This window comes from Chroicocephalus ridibundus, chromosome 5, assembly GCF_963924245.1.
Source record: "Chroicocephalus ridibundus chromosome 5, bChrRid1.1, whole genome shotgun sequence".
In the NCBI taxonomy this organism is placed as follows: Eukaryota; Metazoa; Chordata; class Aves; order Charadriiformes; family Laridae; genus Chroicocephalus; species Chroicocephalus ridibundus.
The window spans coordinates 55,781,596-55,804,305 of NC_086288.1; the positions used below are offsets into that span (position 1 = coordinate 55,781,596).

The 22,710-nt window shown below is 41.4% G+C and overlaps 2 protein-coding genes across 4 annotated transcripts in view; one reads left to right on the forward strand and one right to left on the reverse strand.

The window, feature by feature from the left end:
- CRMP1 (collapsin response mediator protein 1) overlaps window positions 1-9,693 on the forward strand; it is a 51,604-nt gene extending 41,911 nt beyond the window's left edge. For both annotated transcript variants that reach the window (XM_063335173.1, XM_063335174.1), the window contains exons 10-14: window positions 685-826; window positions 2,606-2,776; window positions 3,997-4,176; window positions 6,796-6,961; window positions 8,681-9,693. In XM_063335173.1, the coding sequence (XP_063191243.1) occupies window positions 685-826; window positions 2,606-2,776; window positions 3,997-4,176; window positions 6,796-6,961; window positions 8,681-8,772 (751 nt within the window). In that variant the 3' untranslated portion in view covers window positions 8,773-9,693. The remainder of the gene's footprint in view (window positions 1-684; window positions 827-2,605; window positions 2,777-3,996; window positions 4,177-6,795; window positions 6,962-8,680) is intronic.
- Window positions 9,694-16,851: 7,158 nt separating this feature from the next.
- Window positions 16,852-22,710, reverse strand: part of EVC (EvC ciliary complex subunit 1) — a 56,831-nt gene continuing 50,972 nt past the window's right edge. Inside the window, exons 17-21 of one of the 2 annotated variants that reach the window (XM_063335438.1) lie at window positions 22,554-22,659; window positions 20,495-20,621; window positions 20,134-20,227; window positions 18,830-18,941; window positions 16,852-17,812 (exon numbers count right to left, since the gene is read on the reverse strand). In XM_063335438.1, the coding sequence (XP_063191508.1) occupies window positions 17,731-17,812; window positions 18,830-18,941; window positions 20,134-20,227; window positions 20,495-20,621; window positions 22,554-22,659 (521 nt within the window). In that variant the 3' untranslated portion in view covers window positions 16,852-17,730. Of the gene's footprint in view, window positions 17,813-18,829; window positions 18,942-20,133; window positions 20,228-20,494; window positions 20,622-22,553; window positions 22,663-22,710 lie in introns of both variants that reach the window. The other variant, XM_063335437.1, reaches the window with a different exon arrangement.

Sequence of the window (22,710 nt, forward strand, 5' to 3'; positions counted from 1 at the left end):
AAAGTGACTTCTTAAATAAAAGCATTATTATTTGGTAGCTGTTTTTGTGTTTTACCCCGTGCCTTTTTCTGTGTAAGACCTTTAAGTTAGATAAACCCAGAGCACAAGTTTGACTTGCACTATGCCTTTCTTTTTTTAGTTAGAAGACTACCTGACAAAAAACTTTCCTTCCGTATTTATTTTCACGCTTCTCTTTTGGAAGGTCAGACAAGAAATATTTGTGTAAGAACTGCAAGAAAAATATATGTGCAGGGGAGAAATACAGGGAAACAAGCTTGATGCTCATGACTTTGCACTGTAAAATCTGCCATTATTTGTCAGCGTGGCTGTGAATTAATTTACTCTGAGAGTGGCAGACATTTCGTACAAGCTTCTGATCATATCCTTAATCCTGGAATAATCCTTTGTCCTGGTTAGTGGGTTTGTGCCTGATCTCTGTCGATACGCAGCTGGAAACCCGAGGGAGCCATAATCTGGGAGCTGAGGGTGCTCCTGGGGGAAAGTGGAGATGTCCGATGCCATTGTTGCTCTTCAGTGATCTGTAGCCAACACGTAAAGGCTGCTGACGTGATTTACAGCCTATGCCACTGGTGTGTAGGCTCAAGAGGTCCATTCACAGCTAGTCTGAGACCACGGTAACCTTGGTGACGCCTGGTCTAAACCTTCTGTGTGTTAACTCCACAGTGGGGACCTGCAGGTGACGGGAAGTGGACATTGCCCGTATAGCACTGCCCAGAAAGCCATTGGAAAGGACAACTTCACTATGATTCCTGAAGGGGTCAATGGAATTGAGGAAAGAATGACTGTTGTCTGGGACAAGGCTGTAGTAAGTAATTACTTACTTTTATGGACTAAAATGAAATTGAGTGTTGGCTGAATAATGAAAGCCAGGAGACTCTTGGCCAGTACTTAAATGACTTTCTAATACATTTCTGAGAATTCCCTGAGAGAGAGCTACTACGAGGTGAATTGTTTATTTCAAAAACCTTCTCCAGTTTATTATAAACTCAGGGCTGTGTTTCACTTTTGACAGTGCAACACCACCGTATTTTATTAGACCTGGGGCTTCACAGACTACACCGCTCGATTTTCCAGTGGTGTCAGAGTGGATGCTTCTCAGAGATGCAGGATCTGGAGCGGTTTAATGAGTTTGAAGTGGACCCCATGTAAACGTGATGAACGGATTGTTTGAATTTGGGAAATGTCTCATCGTTTTTGAGAAATTACAAATGGATGGCAGCCGAGCCTGAGGCTCGACTATAAAATGCTTTGAAGGAGAACATTGCATGTAATTCATACTGGCATATTTTGCGGTGGGTGCCGGTATAAGTTAGCAATTTTTTGATGGTTCCATGGATCCTAATATATAACGATATTCTCCCCCCTTTGTCCGTCTTTACCTACACTCCCATTCACACACACACACACAAACACACACACTCTTTACCTTACACTGCATTGCACTCAAATGCATACAGCAAACTGGGAAGTGGTAGTATTTACAACGCTCTCGAGAGCGCTTCTCCTAGACTGTATTTAATAACCAGGGATCACTATTGAGATTCCAAGCACAGAAGCAGCTTCAGATACCTGTCATGTAGGAGCAAAGCAAGCAGGAGGAAGGAAGCAAAGTGACCAAGGCCGGGCTGGATGGGGCTTTGAGCAGCCTGGTCTAGTGGGAGGTGTCCCTGCCCATGGCAGGGGGGTTGGAACTACATGATCTTTAGGGTCCCTTCCAACTCTGACCACTCTGTGATTCCATGAAGCGCAGCCAGCCAGTGCTACTTCTCTTTTGTTACTCCCGCAAAGGGAAGGAGCTGCAGCAAGGGCTGCAACATGGGATTTACGTGTGAATTTAACATTCAGTCCTGGACCACTGACTAGCTTATATTTTGCAAATCTCATGTTTTACCAGGCAGGAAATAAGTGTTTATTTAATATTAAAAAGTTTGGCACTCTTGTTCTTCCTTGGAACGTTGCTTTTGCTTATTGCCAGGGAAGGCCCCAAAATATTCTACTGAAAAATCAAAATGCTGCTGTGTACAGCTGCTATTAGGCCATCACTGACTGTATAAAAAGTTCAATTGGTGGTGACGTTTCTCCAGGTAAGGACTTTATAACTGGGGTCGTATTACTTAGATTTATAGGTTTGGTAATACTGATAGTAGAACAGACTTAATTTGCAAGAAGGGTTTTTAAAAGAGTCTGAATCTTGATCTTTTATTTAATCTCATGTACTCATATAAGTTTCTCTCTTTTAAAATTGTTAAAACATTTGAATGGAAATTACTAGCACTAGCAACCAAACCGCTTGGACATCAGTGTGTAGAGAAAGGGACCTTAGGTAGCTGAGCAACCTGATGGTATCATCTGCATTAAGGTTTTATTGGCTGTTCTTTGGGGTGCCAGGAGTAACGCATTTACTTATTTGAAACTCCCAAGTATCGTGCCTTGTATAAAATCCTGCTTGATAAAACCTCTGTTTCACGCACCATCACCATATATACGAACCGCAAGCCTTCCCGTATCTCCCTGATCGTTCGTCACTCTGAAGAGTAAATCCCTGTTTTATAAGCATGTTTTGCTCAAGTCACATTGTTTTTAGGCCACAGGTAAGATGGATGAGAGCCAGTTTGTAGCTGTCACCAGCACCAATGCTGCCAAAATCTTTAATCTGTATCCAAGAAAAGGCCGGATTGCTGTAGGATCGGATGCTGATGTGGTTATTTGGGACCCTGATAAGGTGAAGACTATAACAGCTAAAAGCCATAAATCGGTAAGGAGAAAAGGAAAACCAGCCATAAAAATGAAGTTATCACTGTTGCTTTTCAAATGTTGATCTAATTCATGTGAACACCAAATATATGTGGAGTGATACAGAGGAGTGATGTAACTGCCTATGCCTATTGTGAAATGGGTAAGTATTTCAGAAGGTGAAAGTATTGAAATCTTGCACTGGAAGCACTGGGATCAGGAAGGATTTCTTTTCTCTCTGCATGTACCATTGTACTTTTTGTTGCATGCTTGTGGCACATCTGTAACTAGGTGTGCATCAGCAGGTCTGCAGCTGAGGTTAGTAGAGCTGTGATGATAAATTTAAAACCAGCTCACTTTTTTTGCTTACCTGAAGAGCACCTGATATTATAAATCACACGATTAAATCAACAGTATTCTAAATTACGACATGATAAAATATTTTGATAATATAGCTCTGAGCAGCTTCACAGTGGGGATTTTCTATTTAATTCCAAAGCTTTGCTGCATACTGCTCTGCCCTTGGTACAGAGTACCAGTGACTCACAGTTGCTTCGATTTTGACTGTGACAGGTTTTATCTTATGTGCTGTGTATTTCAAAGTTGTTACATTATTGTTTGGTGCTTTGGTCTTCTGTATTTGGGGAATTCTTCCAAATGTTGTACTGGAATTTGACTTTAAAAGGCACAAACCTTTAGAAGCCTTTTAAAAGTAAGTTTGGGTGATTCAATTTCTATTTCTCTGTCTTGGGATCTCTCTGTGTTTTTAAGAAAGTAATAATCACCTGGTCTTTGACAGTCATTCCCATTTAGATTCAGGCTTTCCTGGTCCTTTCTGGGCTTTCTTCAGACAGAAATATTTGTGCTGGCCCCTTTGAAATTCCCTTACGCAGTCACAGCACATGCATGGTGGGACCATGTCCTCTGGGAAAATTTTCCATATTAAGGCTATCGCACTTCTACAGGCACTGGAGAAATATGGAAAGTCCTTAAAAACAAATGAGATAAAGCCCTGGTGGAAAGCGAGCAATGGGAAGGAAAAGCCTGATTCAGGAAAGTTATCAGAGAGATTCTTTAAAATCATTTCATATTGAAATGCATTGCTTTTTCTTCAGACAAAACAATTTTATACACCTCTTAAAGGCAGTTAACTAAAACTATGACACCAAATACAGGTTATAAGTTACTAACTGAAAGAGACCTTGTACCGAACTTGCAGTGATTATGTTGGTTGATCCCCAGGCTGTTGAGTACAACATCTTTGAAGGAATGGAGTGCCATGGTGCCCCACTCGTGGTCATAAGCCAAGGGAAGATTGTGTTTGAAGATGGAAATCTGCACGTAAATAAGGGAATGGGTCGCTTCATCCCTCGCAAGCCTTTCCCTGAATATCTTTACCAGCGCATCAAAATCAGGAATAAGGTAACGTCAGATATTTTTTAATCTTCTTTATAGCCATACGGTCTTGCAACCACAGTAGCACATGCGTTTTTACTATTATTGTGCTAATATGAGCCCATATCAGATGAACTATATATGACTTGTTCAAAATGTGACCAAAAAATGGTTCCTTTGCAAGCGTGAACTGATATAACTTAATTAACACCATGAGCTTCAGTGGGTAGAGCATGTAATTGCCAGTTGTGCATAATTGCCTCATGTCCAGCTGTGCAGACTTTTGAAGGGAGGTGGAATAGTGATAGAATTTACTTTCCATTAAAGTTCAGAAAAAAGATAAAGCTTCTTTGAGAGGAGGGTTAGCCAGAAGAAAAACAGAATTTTAAATTGCTGCTACTCTTTGCATACTGAACAGCCACACTGCAGAGAAGAAAAGCCTCTAAGCCCGAGATACTCAATGTATTTGGCATCTTTGAACTGTTGTTGGTGCATTTGCTGAACTGGGTATTAGCAGCATTCACAGCTCAGAAAACTTTTAAAAAAAAGCTTGGGAAATGACCTAGATTAAGACTAGGCCACTTCTGGTTTTGAATTAAATCAGTGCTCTTCTGTTGAAAACCAGTTGGCTTGGCACCAGTTCGGGGTTATCTGGAAATTGCTTTTTGCCACTGAGCACAAAAGTCATTATGTGAGGACAGGTAACAAGACAAATTGATGAAAACCCGTATTCTCTTCAACCAAGCGTATACCATAGCTTGTGGGGATGGCAGCTGAAATTAAGTCTACAAGCAAGTTGATAGTTTTTCTCTTTCATCATTTGTCACACAAATTCTGTCGAGCTGTGCGATACAGAAGGTCTGCTCTTCTAATGAGAAAAGGTACTCTAAAAATCAAATGCATCTGCAAAAGTTTTGCAAAATACCAATCGGTATTGCACTTTTTTTGTATTATCCACTTCGATGACGTGGGCCTTCTCTGCTCACTTGCATGGGAGTGCTATATAAATTAAATTACTATAATCTGATAATTATATATAATATAATAATGATATACTGTAATATAAAATTATATATTAATTATATAAATATAATTTCAATAGTGAAAACACAACTTTAAAAACAAATAACAGAGAGTGGTGTCTTATAGTGGAGTATGCAGAAAAGTAACTGGGCTAAATAACCTGCATCTTGCAAATGGGCCTAGATTTTGGGAAAGACCTTTGATTTTAGATACTTAGGTAAAGATCTGCAAAAGGACCAAGAAAAGGACTGATATTTTCACTCCTGCAGCTCCCTCTGCTGCCTGCCGAGAGGAAGGGAGAGCAGATTCATGTCCGTGGTTCTTTTCCCACTATCAAATTTTATTGACTGGAAATATTTAGAAAAACCCAGTGATGGTCCTATCAGCCACCATTTGAATACGTCACTACACAACTAAGGAATATAGAAAAAACGTGTCAAACAAGGGGCTGCAAAGCTGTAACTGGCACAGGATAGCAATATAAATTTATCCCTGGCGCAGGGATGGCAGTATAAATTCCTGCCGTTGCGGGGGTCCCTGTGAGATGGATTCATTGCTGCGATCGGCAGCTGTTCCCTTCTGGGCACTCATTTTGGCTCAGCCTGCGAGACGGTGGCTCTTCTGAGCCTGATGTCCCCATCACCGAAAGCCAGGAGGATGCACGATTTCTGTAAGAGCTGGATTAAACCCCTGTGGACAGCAGCCTGCCTGTATGGTATTTTAATTTCACTGTTTAACCTGCTGGGGAAACGGCTCTGACACAATAGTCTTGTAAGCCACGGAGTTCTCATCTTTTTGGTGAGCTTTGGATTCTGCGATTCAATGGCTTCGGGCTCTTCCTGAAAATTGGAACTGTTTTTTAAAAATATTATTCCCTAGATTCCTGTCATTTTAAGGCCGGTGAGACTGTTTTGATTGTCTTTTCTCATATTCCTTACAGGAACTGTAGAGGGATAAAATCCAAAGACCTCAAACTGAAATCAGAGTTCAAATGATAGCTACTTTATTGCCTAATAATAATAATAATAAAATAATAAGATGGGTCCCATGCCACAGTCTAGCGTAGAATTGCTTTTCTAGTTGATGACAAGAAGTGAAAACTTCTGAAATTTTAGTTTAAAAATTGCCACCACTTTTCAATGAGTTCTAATGAAGATAATGAGATATCTGAAGGGGAGGAGCAGAGAAAATCCAGGTAGGAGTGAAATTGCTGCAATCTGTATTGTGGGTATCAGTCTTGCAAGAGCCAAAGTGTGATTCAGCAGCTGAACAGCCTCTGAATGGAGAGAGAAGAGGTGATGGTGACTTATCTTACCAAAAATAAGCATCTTAGATCAGACCTGTTGTTCTGAATCCTGATTCTCTCCATTAACTTTGAAGGACGCCTAATAAGAATCTCTCTCTCACAATTTTTAACTATATAAAAATGGTGGGAGGAAGCTTTATCATTTCCTTTATATATAAAGCAGACTGTAGCTTTCGTGAGAGTATAGACATGTTTTTCATTCAGCTAACGCAGAATATAGGTCTGTGCTCAGCGGTCTCTGCCTATAGGCAGGAGTATCATTAGGGAGCATTACCAGAGCATTCAGCGTCTGGATTTTTATTCTCCTGTTGATCTAGGTGGGAGGACTGCAAGGAGTCTCCAGAGGAATGTATGATGGGCCTGTGTATGAAATCCCAGCTACACCAAAATACGCAACTCCTGCACCCTCAACTAAATCCTCCCCTGCCAAAAACCAGCCCCCACCAATCAGAAACCTCCACCAGTCCAATTTTAGCTTATCAGGTAAGTCAGCCTGACTCATCAGAATTGTTATAAAACCATCGGTATGGATTATTGGTGATAAATTTCAATTATAACTACCTCTTTAATCAAAGACGAAAGGATTATATATGCTCACATACATGCATATACTTACATATATATATATATGTATGTATGTATATATATGTTTTTATACATTCTTTCTCTAGGAATATTTTACAAATTGCCAAAAATGTTTGTAATGTAATTTTTTTTTCCGCATGTAGTCTTTTAATATTGTTTACCTGGCCCATTACACTTAGCTGAGGTCTCTGGTTGATGTGACTGAGGCCCCTTGGTGGTACGTACAGCTGATGGGACTTGGGTCTGGTGCAACTCGCGTGGCTCAGACATCTCAAATTTCTTTCTCGCTGCATCACCACAAACTGCTAGACACGGAAACCTCAACCGTCCTTGTCCATGGTTGGCAAACCATGTGCAGAAGCTATTCATATAGAGCTTAGAGCGTTTCTTGTCCTCTGTGCTCTTGGTGCCCAGAACGTTTTCCATGGTACATAAGAAAATCATCCTTTGGGGTTGTTGGAAATAATTCTTGTCATTTGAAGATAATTACAAGTGTGTCAAATCCTTATACTTCAAAAGTCTACAGCCCAATTGGTAAATAAGTGGCTTCTTATGATGTTATGAAAGTCACTGCATTTTCTCCCCTGGGTGAGCCGATGGTAGAGTTTTTCCTTCCTGACAGACAGATCCTGTCTTTAGAAACTAAAAGAAACTTCTGGAAGAAAGCCCAAGGAGAGCAAATATTTAAAAAACCCTTCTAGTGAATTGAAATGTATTTTTGCCCATACACCTGGGGCCATGGTGAGCACATACAGATATGTAAACCTATATAAAGCAAAAAAAATGCTTAGAAATTTGATGTTTAACAATAATAACTGATAAGTGGGATTTTCATAAGCATCTGAAGCTGTGGTTTCACAATCTACTGCTGGATCTAGGTACTACCAAGGCATCTAGTGGTATGGAATTTGATCCGAATCAGGCAAACGCACATTACTGTGTTCTTATGAGATTAAGCAGAACCAGAGACTACAATAGCATTTAAAATGATCCAGTGCTTTTCTGGTAGCCTTACATTGCCTTTAGGAAGCTGAGTGTCATCAGACAATATTCACCCTGGCAGAAAGCTTGCTGTCACCTCAAGCTTAACTTTCAACATTTTTAAAAGCAGTTTGAATTGGGTACAAGTTTACATCAGCTCAACCACTAACATCACATTTACTGTACTGTTGACCCGCGGACTCAGTGGGGACAGGTATGATAAATCAATGAGTCAGGTTTGAAAAATCCACTCTGCACATACGTGTTTTGGGGTTTTTTTTCTAATTAAATCAGTAATATTTTCTACTGGGGTCTGATCTCGCAAAGGGAACCCAGTCTGTAGGCTGTGATCCCTGCATAGGCTCTTCAAGTCAGTGGAAAACAATTCCCCATGTAGGGTGAGCATCAATTTGATCCCAAACATTTCAGCCTACGCTTCTCATTGAAGCCAACTGGATCTAAGCACAGAAATGTGCCTTGTAGGTCTGTTTAGCACTTCAGTCAGGGGTCTGGCTCAAGAGAAACCAGCTGATGGTGACGTGGGGGAAACATACCTGGAACTAGCCAGGTAACATCTCACCGCTGATGGTTTTTTCCTTTTCATGGCTTTGTTTCCTGATTTTTCTCTTGCTGCAGGAGCTCAGATAGATGACAATAACCCACGCCGTACTGGTCACCGCATCGTGGCACCTCCTGGTGGTCGCTCTAATATTACCAGTCTTGGCTGAAAAATGATGATGGACAGAAACAGAAGGATGAAGGATCACGGGAATAATGTCCATTCCCTTCAATATCTGTGTTATCGAACCCACAGTTTTATTTGGTACTAATGGAAATAAAAAATGAAATGTCTTTCTTTTTTTTGTATAGGAAGAGGTGATAATAGTGTGGTGTGTTTGCTTGGAACTACTTGCCTCACAATTGTGCTTTCATGCCATAGTCACCTTAAAGCATGGTGCTTCCATTGCCCCTTTAGTGACTACAGGTTTTAGCTTCGTCTCGTAACTGAATGATGGTTCCTTTGCACCCTTTCGCTGTATTAGAGTAGTTAATGCATGTTACTGAGTTATTTATGCAAGTTGCATTCTGTGAGTGAGTCCCTTTAGAACACGTTGCCAACAATTGACTAGACACAATGCCAAGATTAATGTCCATATTTGAGAAACACCACCAAAAACACTTATGAAGGAAGAAAATGGCCATCTTGAAAGTATGCAGTAGAGTAGTATAAGCAGCTTCTGTTTCATCTTTAATTTATTATAAACCCAAGAAGCACTTCATTCAGACACAGAAAATTTTCAGGACACGTAATGACAAATGGTCTCTGTAGCACCTGTCTCTTCCCACTCAGTACGTTCCAAGTCTGTGTCCTTCTTGTTTCCATTTTAGACAGAGCCATAATTTATACATATACCGATGCCATTGCCACCCCTGCAGGGATTTCTCCACCTGGGCAGTAGTGCTCTCCTTCTGCATGAGATTTTTGGTACTTACAGATAATCCAAGTTGCCGTCGGATTTTTAAAGTTTTTTGTACAAAGTTTTTCCTTTGTAATCACACGCATTTTTACTTACTCTACCGTATCAAGATCTACTAGTTGTGGTTCAATTTCTGAATTCAAAGCTTGTGAAATAAAAGAAATGAATTGATGGGTAAGCGTCTTCCTCTGCTTTCCACTGCTGTTGCTCAATGATTGAAAATTTAGCGTGGAGAAACTCAGGAGAAAATGTCTTTTAGGTTGACATCATGTGAAAGAAGGAACCCTCTTAGGTCACAAGGGGTGTTAAATGTATAGATGTCTGCATATGTATACTATAGCAGTAGTAGGAAAGTGGACTTGTGTTCTCTCTGTGAGAGTGAAGGAAATGCTTTCTCCTTGTCTTTCTGATGCTCTCACAAACTATGTAAGGAAGTCTTTTCTATCGCTTTTTACTTGTCTGATGATTGCATTGCAGATGTTGTGGGGGGCGTGGGCTATGGTGGAAGGTGGGGTGCTACGAAAAAGAGTCGTTTAGATGTGGTGTTAGGGGATATGGTATAGGGGAGAACTTTGTAGAGTGGGGTTGATGGTTGGACTCGATGATCCCAAGGGTCTTTTCCAACCTAAATGATTCTATGAAACTAAGCAGGTCAGCAAAACACCTGCTCTCGGCCTTCTACCACTTTGCCCTTGTCTACACTTCAAAGCTGCTCCAGGAAAAGGCTTGTAGCAGCGCGGTGCCTGTGGAATGGTTTTATCTAGCTGGGATGCTTGCCAGCTTATCACTGGTCCATCCTTTCACGCAGCAATACATTGTGTTGATGCAGGTGCATGTACGACATAAAGGTTTTGGAAAGTAGCCTACCTGAGGCCTGTCATCTTATTCTGAAGTTTATGCTGTCACCTCCAACTTGCCCGGGAAAGGAACTCCTACCCTGGAAAATTCCATTTTTGTCAGCTTGCCCTAAAAACCTGGTAGCAGAGCTGGTCAGAATAGCCAGCTTTGCTTTTGGCTTTGGCTTTGATCTGAACCAGTGAAGAAACACTGCAATTCATCCTGCAGTGAACTGAACTGATTGCTCCCAAAATAAGAGAAAAATAAAGCTTTTAATGAACAATCCCTTCTGCTAAGCATTCAAATTCATGTTTCCTATTGCCTGGAGAGTGCCCTCGTCCCTAGGCTTGCTTGCTCACTTGGTGGTTCAGGTATTTTATATGAAGTGAAATAGCACTAGCAGAGAAGCCTGAGGACAAGCTGCCCTGCAATAACGCACAGCCTAGCAGGTAAAGCGATCCTGAAAAGCCAAATCTCCATCTCCACTGTCCTATTCCAACCCATTTGCTGTGAGTGTTGATAGAGCCAGCAACAGTTCTGGTAATCTAACCCTGACAACAGAAATACAGGTGGCTCGTGAAACTATGTGGCAAATTTGACATAAGTGTGGAAATTTTGGAACTGCTGCTTACCGTTTCCTTAGGGTTTTTCTCGCATGTTTGTGCAAGTAGCAATGGTTGTTCAGCTCTGAATAAAACAACTACTTGATCTATGAGGCTTGTCACGCTTGAGGTGACAGAAATGATTGTTGTCTAACTAGTATTGAGAGATTCCACTTTTCCTACATGCTAAACGACATCCTAAGCAGAAGAACCCTTTGCCTACAAGCTAGTCAAGATCCACTGTTAACATGCATTTATTTTTCCACAGTGAAGTGCGGTGTGTTTGGGAGGCACATCATGGTTCAGTGCTTCTGTGTGAACAAGACTCTGCTTGTCAGGTCAATGTAACTCTGCTATGATTTCTCCGAGGAGAAATGCGCTAGTGTGCCCATGATGTTCATAAGCCCCCGCAGCCCGACTGCTGCTCCCATGCCGCTGCTGAGGGACAGCCTGCAGGAAGCCTGTGGATCCTGTCCTGTGCCTGGGTTTCTCCACTCTGGACAAGCAATACTACCTAGATGTGATTCAAACACCATTTTTTTGGAACACAGGTACCTTACTGCGTGGTCACCAGGTGAGGTGAAGGATGCCTCCCTTGGACGGTTACTGTGATATACCATCAGAGAGCTGGCATGTGCCATTGCTAATCGGGGGGTTTAACCCAAGCGAGGTAAGTGGTGTTTCTCTTACCACTTGGAGGTCTATTTCACCTAACCTGTCCTTAAAAAAAATAAAACAATAACAGTAAATAAAATGTGGATTAGCTGGTGATGATGAATACATCTGCAGAATAGGAAGCTATATACTTGAGCTTGCTCCCTTGTAGGAGCACTAAGCTGGGCAACATTCACTTTGTGAACTTGAGGTTGGGAAGCTGCTGTTATCTCAACTACAACAAGTTGTTGAAATCTCAACTACAGTAGAAAGCTTTCATGGGTTTTTGAATCATCAAACACCTAAAAATTTGCAGCAGGGCTATGACCTTTTAATACTTGATATAGTCCTAGTGATGTAAAACTGGCTCTTCCCTATTGCCATTTGCAGACGCCTTAAAATTAGTCCCTGTGACCAGTCTAAGGACTATCTTTGTGAATCAAGTGATGTGGAAGGGAAAGCTGGATCCACAGATTGTTTCCCGAGTGATAGTTTGGACCAGTTTCTCTTGTGTTTGCCTGCTACAGACCAATGCAGTTACATGTTTGAATTTTAGTGTTTGTAGCAAAGCCTGTTAATTATGATGCCATCAAAACTGACAGCTGTCCCAGCCATTAAATTTTTCTCTTGGCAATATGCCGATCTTCATCCTTAAGAACTAAAAATGCAGACTGGACCAGATCAGATAACCATGTTCTTTGGGTTCCAGTAGCCAACAACATGAGCTTAAGGGAGACCAGAAGAGCAAACGTACAATGCTAATATTCCTCTGAGTGTTTCCCTCACTTCCAGTGCCTTGAATTTTCTTGAGAAGCAGCATCATCTTTGTACTCCGTAGCTGTCAGTGGAATTTCCTGCCATGACTTAATTTGCTAAGGTGCTTTTAAACCCATGTAAAATCTTGGCATTTATGACAAAACTTTTGGCTCTGCCATCACCGTCAAACTAGTTTACCTGGCATCAGTTAATTCCTGCCATGTAGGCCTGGCCAGTATTAAATCTCAGTCATTTGAACAAACAGTTATAAGGATAGTTTTCCACTATGATTTTGGTGAACGTTGCACATGCTTTCCAGGTGTGTTTCAGTAACAATAGTGAGAGGTATTCAATTAAAAAAAATAATGTGGAAGAGCTCTATAACACAGTAAAAATACAGAGTTTGAGATACTGTTTCTTTATCATTTAACTCATTAAGTATTTGCAGTGATATGGGTAAAGTAGTTAGGTCTCAGCACATCACCTCTGCTTCCCCACCCCCCAGCCAACTTCATATTCTATAATTTTTCTAGCACAGTGAGATGTACATGGAAGGCTGTCTTGAAATGTATAGCCATATATAGTCAGACATGCTTTAAAAAGCTTTAAGCTTAGCAGCTTCTTCCTCACAACTGGAAGTAAACCAACCTGCAAGTACGTCAGTGACTCCAATGGTTCTTTTGGAAAGTCTTGGTATGGGGTGGATTGAAAACTGGCTGAAAGAGCTCAGAAGGTTGTGATTAGGGGCACAGAGTCTAGTTGGAGGTCAATGATGAGTGGTGATCCCCAGGGGTCAGTACTGGGCCCAGTCCTCTTCAATATATTCATCAATGACCTGGATGAGGGGATAGAGTGCACCCTCAGCAAGTTTGCTGATGACACAAAGCTGGGGGGGGTGGCTGACACACCAGAAGGCTGTGCCGCCATACAGAGAGACCTGGACAGGCTGGAGAGTTGGGCAAAGAGGAACCTTATGAAATTCAATAAGGGCAAGTGTAGGGTGCTGCACCTGGGGAGGAATAACCCCATGCACCAGTACAGGTTGGGGGCTGACCTGCTGGAGAGCAGCTCAGCTGAAAGAGACCTGGGAGTCCTGGTGGACAACAGGATGACCATGAGCCAGCAATGTGCCCTCGTGGCCAAAAAGGCCAATGGCATCCTGGGGTGCATCAAGAAGAGTGTGGCCAGCAGGTCGAGGGAGGTCATCCTCCCCCTCTACTCTGCCTTGGTGAGGCCACACCTGGAGTACTGTGTCCAGTTCTGGGCTCCCTGGTTCAAGAGGGACAGGGAACTGCTGGAGAGGGTGCAGCAAAGGGCTACCAAGATGATTAGGGGACTGGAACACCTCTCTTATGAAGAAAGGCTGAGGGAATTGGGTCTTTTCGGTCTGGAAAAAAAGACGACTGAGGGGGGATGTTACAAATGCTTATAAATACCTAAAGGGTGGGTGTCAGGAAGATGGGGCCAGGCTCTTTTCAGTGGTGCCCAGTGACAGGACAAAGGCTAATGGACACGAACTTGAACATAGGAAGTTCCACCTAAACATGAGGAGGAACTTCTTTACTTTGAGGGTGGCAGAGCACTGGAACAGGCTGCCCAGAGAGGTGGTGGAGTCTCTGTTTCTGGAGGCATTCAAAACCCACCTGGACATGTTCCTGTGCAACCTGCTCCAGTTGAACCTGCTCTGGCAGAGGGGTTGGATGGGATGATCTCCAGAGGTCCCTTCCAACCCCTATCATTCTGTGATTCCGTCTTCAGCTGGCAGGGTCCAGATCCTTGTCCCCTCTCCTGATGCTCTGCAGTGCACCAGTGGCCACAGCTGTGGGGGTGCTGAGACCAGGAGCCCTCCCAGTGCAGAGGCAGTTCCCAGAGAGCACGGGGCAGGCTGGGCAGCTGCACACTAAGCCCTTCGTAAGTCTCTGCTGAACACATGGAAGATGCATTTGTTCAGACGGAAGAAACACAACCCAAGAGTTGTTGTATGTAAGGAACTCTGGATGTCAGAATGGCTCCCAAAGACTGCTCTAGATGCCATGTCGGAGTGAGTGAAAGTGCCAACCTGGTGCTTGCCTGGGTACTGGGTTATGGTGTGCCCAGGCTGGATCAAAAGATCTTTTTGTTTGACTTATACTTAGGAGTGCATGTTTTTGTCAGGAATGAAAATGCCCGTATTGCACAGGAGCTGGCACCAGCCTGAAAGTCCCAAGTACAAGTCTTCGAAGTCGCACACCTCTTCAGTGTGATCCAGGCTGCCTTTCAGCAAGAATTCTGCATGGCAAGGCTTTTCACATTTTTCTACAGCAGAGAGACCATTGAGGTGGGCTATTATTATTCTTTCATGACAAACAATGCACTCAACAACTGTAACACCTAGAGTTTGCCTAGAATTTGTTTCAGCTAACCCCTTGTCACAAAGCTGTGAATGAGACAACACAATCAGGAAATGTTGCAATAGTTGTTACCCTTGATGTTAAAAAAGGAGAAAAAAAGCATGGCATTTTTTTCCTAAATTTCTGCAGCAAGTGTTTTTGATACTACCTACACAGTATCATCAAAGCTCCTTGTGAGCCTCTTCAGACTAAGCTAAAGAGAGAATGCTTTATAGATTTACATTATAAAGCAAGTGTTTTGAGCTGTGATTGCCACCTAGGTATCTCCATTTTCCCCTATCTGACATCCACTATGCTGGAGACTGCTCTCAGCTGGCAAAGCTGCTTAGCAGTTTATCTCCCAAGGACACTCTAGGCACAATCCCTGGCTCGCAAGCAATTTCTACCATCCCTTAAAACTCAGGGAAGGTACATGGCGGGTGGCGGTGGGGGAAATGACACACACACCCCAAACATTTCAGTAACATCAGTAGGAAGGAATATTAGAATCACGGACAGATTTAGGTTGGAAAAGGTATCACCTGGCGTCCAGCCTCCTACTCAAAGGAAGGCTAACTTCAAAGTTAGGCTGATCAGGACCTTGTCTGGCTGAGTGCTGAAACTCTCCGAGAATGGATATTCTGCACCCTCTCTGAACTACCTGCTCCAATGATTCACCCACTTCGTGTTGAGAATCTTTTCTTCTTGATGAGTAATTGGACCTTCTGTGCTGAAATTTGTGACTGTTGCAATGAGTTGTGGCTGTTTGGCTGGTGATAAAGTATTTCACGGCATCACAAAAAAAATCTTGCGCTCGGTACTGTTCTGTGTTGGCTTTAAAATAAACAGTCGCATGGATTTAAAATTAACTGAAGGGCCAGAGGTAGAAAAAAAATAATCACTCTGCAATGATTATGACAGGAGATGGGAGGGAGATCTTCAGCATCAGGATGCACATACTGACTGTTACTATGGTTAAAACAACATAACAGCATAAAATTTGAACTGTGCTTAACTGAAGAGCAACTGTTGTGAGCTTAACTTGGACTTTGCTACACTTGTTTCTCCATCTGATAAAACCCTTTCTTGTTCAATATTTGCATCACTGACAGGGAGTGATATTAAGTAAGTGCCAGGACAAGGAGGAAATCTGCACATGACTTCAAAGAGACAGCGAATCCATGGAGTAACTCAAGGAGACTGGTAAGTCGGTAACAGGGGCAAGAGCAGCAGGTGTTTTGCCAGGAAGCTAATGTGACTTTGTGGGAGAAGAGAAGAAACGCCTGTCTGTAGAGGCTCCAGCGCAGGGACGTCGGGCAGGCGGAGCAGGGATGTGCCTGCACCTGCGGCCGGGGGCAGTGGGGACTTGGCGGGACCTGGCACTCTCTCTGGCTCCTTCCTGGTGCTCCCTGCCCCTGCCTCCACCAGCAAGGGGATGAAAACCCTGCTAGCTGCCCGGGAGAGGGCACTGCTACCCTGCTTTTGGAATAAGCTGAACCTTTCCATGTTTTCTAAGGGAGAGAAAAAGCCATTTCAGTCCTGCCTGGCCAAAGGAGTTACAGTGCAACCAAGGAGACCCCGCTCAGGTGACAAGAGACCGGGCTTGGGTAATTAGAGACCCCGCTCGGGTGATTAGAGACCCTACTCAGGTAATTAGAGATCCTGCACAGATGATTATGCTGCACCCTAACTGGGATGGGAGCCGCTGCTGCACTGCATGGTTTAAAACATCATAAACTCTAATAGTAAAAGCTTCCTTCTTGCTATCTATATAGAGTGAACTGCAGAATTAAGATGTTCAGAGCTAAACAGGCTGTATCCGTTTATAAAAGAAGCCCAAAAAGCAGCGACTAAAGCGTCTAGATAAGGAAGGTAGAGAGACCATAGAGACCAATTGCTGAAATACCAGAATCAAACACTTGAACTGCTACAGTTTAGAAAAAAAAAGGTATTTTAAAATGATTGAGGTGAAAATTGGCCCTTTAACATGCCTGGCAAAGTCACTTTCATCTGAGGTAAACTGCATAACTGATGCACTATTTTCCATCATATGTCAAAGGACAGACTTTTAGTTAGCAAAACCTATGCGCATTTTAAAAAGACAGAAAATTTTCATTTCACAGAAACTGTAAGGTTGCTTAGTGGGGAAATTTATTACACAATACAGGTGCTCTGTACAGCCAGCAAGAAGTAGCTGCTTTGCATAACAAGAAGAATTCCCACAAGAAACGTAATGAGCATAACCAAGTATGTTAGAAACAAAAGAGTGTACTTAAGGAAGAAGACTAGAAACTGAAGTATAAAAAAATGAAACAGTAAACCGGTTTTGTCTCATTCTTCCTAAAAATAATAATTTGAAATATGAGACAAACGCAGAGAAATAAATTTACAAAAAACTTTGTACAAATCTAAAAAAGCATACATAGACTTGGAAGCACTAAAATATAACAAAAGAAAGACCAAATGTAATCTTTGGATGTATCAATACCATCTGAAGTCTGTTTAAGTATTCTTTACATTTCTATCTATTTTTGTTAGTCCAAAGCTGCGATCAAAAAACATTAAGACCCGATCTACCACATTTAGGGCTCAAAAGCAAATAGTACATCACTATTGTAATGAAACCTGACTGAGACACACTGACCTGGGCAACCAGCCTAGTGTGGATCTGTTCTCTTACAAGCGCCCTTTCCTCAGGCATATTCCTGATCTAAAACTATCTGCCCTCCACATTCCCCAAGCAATCTGTAAGACCTTACATTAAACATTTCTTTGTTCTGCCTTACCAAAACCCAGTGGGAATGTTTTATGAACAGCTAAAGGAAGTCAGGATTGATTCTTGGTCTGTAGCTAAAGCAGATTTCTCGGTTATTATTGATGTTCTTCGTTGTTCCTCTGTAAAGCAGCTCAGTAAGTATTTATAGCTGCTGAGATTCCCCAGAAGAATGCTTTGGTACTCTGTGTTCTGACAGCTCGTACAAATGCTTTTGCTACCTGTTGTCTCTTTTTTTGAGCGTCTTTGAGTTTTTCCTTGGTTCAGTCTCCCCTTCATGTGGACTCTGTAACCTGTCTCTGAAATATACAAGAAAAATAAAACAAAATTGTAGACCGAGTTTTTCAAATGCTACAATTCTCATTTAAGCTGAATTAATTTTGATAAAAGAAGAAAGGCGCTTGCAATATAATTACAACTTCTGCACTCGCTGGTTTCAGCTGCCTCTGTTGAGGCCGCCAAAACAAAGTTGCATAAAGATAAACGTTCCTTTGTTGGGTCCCTGTTCCCTACACACGTATCCCTTGTTGGCTGTGGGAAAGGAGTGTGTGAAAAGGGTTGATGCCATCAGGGAAAGGAGCCATCTCCTGAAGTCAGTCCCAGACTGAGGTCACTCAGGGGATAAATACTTTTCCCCAAAGGCCTGTGGCTCCTGAGAACCAACTGTTTGCTTTGCCTGTCAACAGGATTTTCTCTGCTCAATATATCAAGCCCCAGCGACCAGCTGGCTGGTTTGATCTGCCCGTACTAATCAGCTGGCATCTTTCAGGTTTGTAGCCATTTCTTCTCCTCTAGTTAGCACCCCAGCATAAGCCAACTGAAACATCTATCAAGAAAATCATTGTTAGAGCTGCTACCCTCATCAGCCAAAGACTGGCGCTTGCCTTTGTTCCTGAAATAAAGGTGGAAGTTGAAAGCCTAAATACCACAGACCATATTTTGGTTGCTACATGTCAGCCAAGTTCCACTGGATTCACTTGTCCCTGCTGATTTATGCTGTCTGTGACTCAGGTTTTAAAAAACCTCATCAAAGGAAATTTGGAAACAGTATTTCTCATTTCTCTACCAAAAGTCAAAGTTATTTATAAAATACATAGCAGCACAGACAAGCAAACTCAGACGATTTTCCTAAATTTAAAACAGAGTATGGTGAAAAAAAAGGTCAAGTACATGTGAGAAGTAACTATTAAGGAAGAAGCTCAGCTAGTGTAGGCATTATATTTTGGATTTGATTGACATACATGCGTATTAAGTAAATTTTGTACTGCTTTTTATAAATATTTTTTCACACACCATTTTTTTAGCCTCTACTGTACCTGCATAAGCCAGAAGTCAGTCCAGGGGGCTCTTGAATCTTTTCATGAGAATCATCTTTGTCTGCTGATTCTGGTGACTGAAAGGTCTTTCTTTTTGAGTTTGTTTTTTCCCCTGAATTACCAAATGCATGTGGATTAAAAAAAAAAAAAAAGAATCACATATAGTATAGCTTGTTTGCTTTTGATTAACCTAAAGCAAAAAAATACACTCTAACACTTCATACATACATGTTATTATTCCAAGGAAATAATTCCATTTTACATTAGTCTAGCACATTGGGTTTTTACTATTGGTTAGCTCTCACAGAGCAGACCTTGAACTTTCACATTTGCTGAACACTGAAGTAAGTTTCTGTGAGGTGCAACAACTGAAAGCCCTATCATACATTTTCTTAGCAAGAAATTGAAAATGGCTTTTTACTACCAGCAAACAAGAAAAGCCAATTCATAATTTTATATGATTTGAATTAAACCAATTTGATGTTTAAAAGTTGATGTTTTTAGGGCCCTGAGCTAAGCCTCCACATGTGTCCCTGGGGTCACGGTGCCTACCAGGGTAAACAGCTCTGCACCCTTGAGAAACAACCGTCTGGGGAGAGAGAATTCAAAATTGTCCAGGTGAGTGCGCTGCTTTTCCATTTCAGCACCTTTCAAATGTAATGCCAAACTTTTCATTCTGATAACGACAGCAGGGTTGCATGGCTCAAAGGAGGAGAATATGTATGCTCCAATCCTGATCCCAAACGTGTATCAGGAAATACAATTGCTATTCTGACAATTTGTCCCTAAATATCTCTTGAATGAATAATCAGCTAGTCTAATTTGTTAAAATTGCAGTAAGTTCATATCAATATTTCAAGTTTCTTGATTCGGTAAGATCTTCCTTTTGAGCATGTGTGTGGGAAGGCAATTCTTCCATTCTAACAGGAGAATGAACGCTAGTGATTCCGCTCTGCTGTCCTCCCAAAAACTTAGTGATTGAGGTGAGCAGAATCGTTCCTAAAGAACACAAGAAAGACATGAAAAATAATTCCGGTTTGAGCAAGGCAAAGCCTTACCTCAGTGGACATAACACAATCTATTGGCTAAAGGACTGCACTGGAGTGAGGAATGGTGACACATTTGTGGCTGTGCTACTGGCGAGCTGGGTGACCTTGGAAGGCTGCCTTACTTTTCTACATCCCTATGAGGGAAATGGCACTGACAAAAAATCTCACCTGAAACTCCATTGTGTTACATTGCAAAACACGCACTGATATGTGGAATGATGTGGGTTTTTTTAAACATTTCAGGATTGTACCAACCTGCTGGCTTGCTCCTTTTGGAAGGCTTCCTCTTCACAGCCACTGGAACTCGGGCCAGCAGAGCCAACTCGCTCACAAAGTCCTGCTCTGCCTCCTGAGCCCAATGATAAACGAGAAGTAAGTTAACACAACACAGCATGGTTCTGGGTTATGTTATTCTATATGTGGCGTGACAAAAAAAGGTGTATGTCATTGCAGAAACACAGGAAACAATATGGCTAGCATCAGGGAAGCACTTCCTACAAGGTAGTGGTGAACCATAGCACTGATTTCAACTAGGACAGCAAAGAGACCCTTACAACCTGTCCAATGTTTTGCCATGGACTGCTTCAGATCTGTAAGTCATTTTACCCTGATTTACCCGTAGCTGATTCTCCAGCTCTGTTTCTAGGTGATGCAATCCCAGCAGCTTCTGTTTCAGAGACTCCAGACGAATTTGCTGCTGCAGTTCAAACTGAGCCAAAACCTTCTTTTGCTGCAGCACCATCCTGATCAAGAGAAATTTAAAAGTACTGATGTTGTTCAGTTCAAGGCATGAATACAATCCTGGCAAAGTGCATTTAGAAGATTTTGTAGACAGAAAGGCTCACTAACAATATTGTGCCATCCGGCTTCTGCTGGGACAAAACATTTTGCGGTAGATTTTTAGACAGATTTACTTGTTTTAATAACCTGCCTTGGCTCCCCATGGGATACAAGCTCCTTTCAGAGGTAGGAATTGCAGCAGGAGTTTGGGTTGGACTTTGGAAGTCGGAGTTCAGCTCTAACGTTGAAGTCTGCGTTCAAAACCTTTGTATGTTTCTGAAGTCAGCTTTACAGTCTGCTTGCCAAAGAGACAAGCTGTTGGAAGATCAGGTGTGAGGATAAGGGATTAAGAATTAGGCATTTCATTCAGGGCTCTTCAGTACCAGATGGGGACTGAGCCAGAAACATGGTAATTCAAAACTTGGCAACTGGGAGCATTGACTACTATATTCTTCGCTTGTTTTATTTTGCTGGTTGAAGATTAATACTGATATAGTAGAACCTGAATGTCTGCAACTTCGCTGAATCTGTATTTCTTCTGTTCTCTTGCCTGATCTACCTTGAAGCAATGCTGTCAATCACCCATCACACTCCTCAGGGAATGAGATAACAAAAATTGTTTCTGACACCTACACAAAATGAAGTTCCTGCTGTAATGGTCAATGCTTACAGAAGGTTAGCTTTCAAAATTTGCTTTTTGAACTCACGCTCATAACCTTGCACGACAAGCAAAAGGAAATAAAACAATCTCTGTTGAGTTTAATAGGAGTTAGACAAATTAATGGTAATTTTGTCATTAATTTACGCAGGACTGGGACTTGATCGTAAAAGAAATCATAATGACAACAGGAAAACGGGTCTGACTACTAACGGCTATGAAACCAGCTTAGATATTGAATAGTTAAATTCTTCAATATCACATTTCTGTTTGCATGAAGGCCAATTTGATTGTATATTGTTTTAAGACACTAGAATAGATTATGGGAGAAAAAAACTGAGACAACAGCTAGAAGTGAATTTATATTGATAATGAATAACTAAAAGATCGTTTATGAAGCCTTTTATTACATGAATCCATTTCTATACTAATTCAAACAAGGATGAAAAACAGAAAGTGGGCAATGATTTCTTTCCATTTAGAAGTAACAGAATGTCTAAAAAAAGAATTAGCCTCTTTACAATGTCAAAATTACAGATGCTGTGTTGTTCTGGATCACAAACCAAGAGTAAAGAAATAAAATGATTACAAAAATGTATCATGTGCATACCAAATCATACAGCTTTTTATGACAACTTATTATTTTGGAATTGCAATGCTTTTTTCTGGACTGTAAGTTTCATAAAGTCAGTAATGAATTAAATATAATTTTTATTCAATTAACATTTGAGGGATCCCACTCTAAATTTAGTGCAAGTAATCTTGATTGTCCAAGGCATTCACTGAAATCTTCTTGCCATTTTGAGTTATCATTTATGCTTCAAACATTTTCTCCTCATTATGGGATATGTTTACTCAACAGCAAACTAGCAAACACTTTTGATGTTCAAAGCAGAAAAGATGGGATGTAATGAATTAGACAGCATTGGTTCCCATCCTACATTTATGTCTAATTTCTTTTATAATTTGGCATATGCTTTGGCATTGTTTTTCATTCTCTCTTTTCAAACTATGTATAGTTCTTCCGTCTGTAATTAATGAGGATCAAAAAGTTTATTTAATAAGAAAGTAATTCTCTGAGATCAAAGAGAAGACATAATTTGGCAACAGATATTTCTTTTCCATCAAAGACAAATACAAAATGCAAACCCGAGAAGTTTATTCAGCTAGACATTTATGTAGATCTGCAAACACTCAGAACATTTAAACAGTCAGCAGTGCCGCTGCCTGCTTTTACCTTTGATGGACTGTGGATGATAGGTTCAGGAGGCCTTTGGTCTCTTTTTCTTTCAATGTCAATTCAATCTCTTGTTTCTTCTTAAGTCTGTTCCTTTCACCTCTTTCTGCTGAAATAATGTTTTTTGTAAAATCTTCTGCTCAAAATTACAAACTCT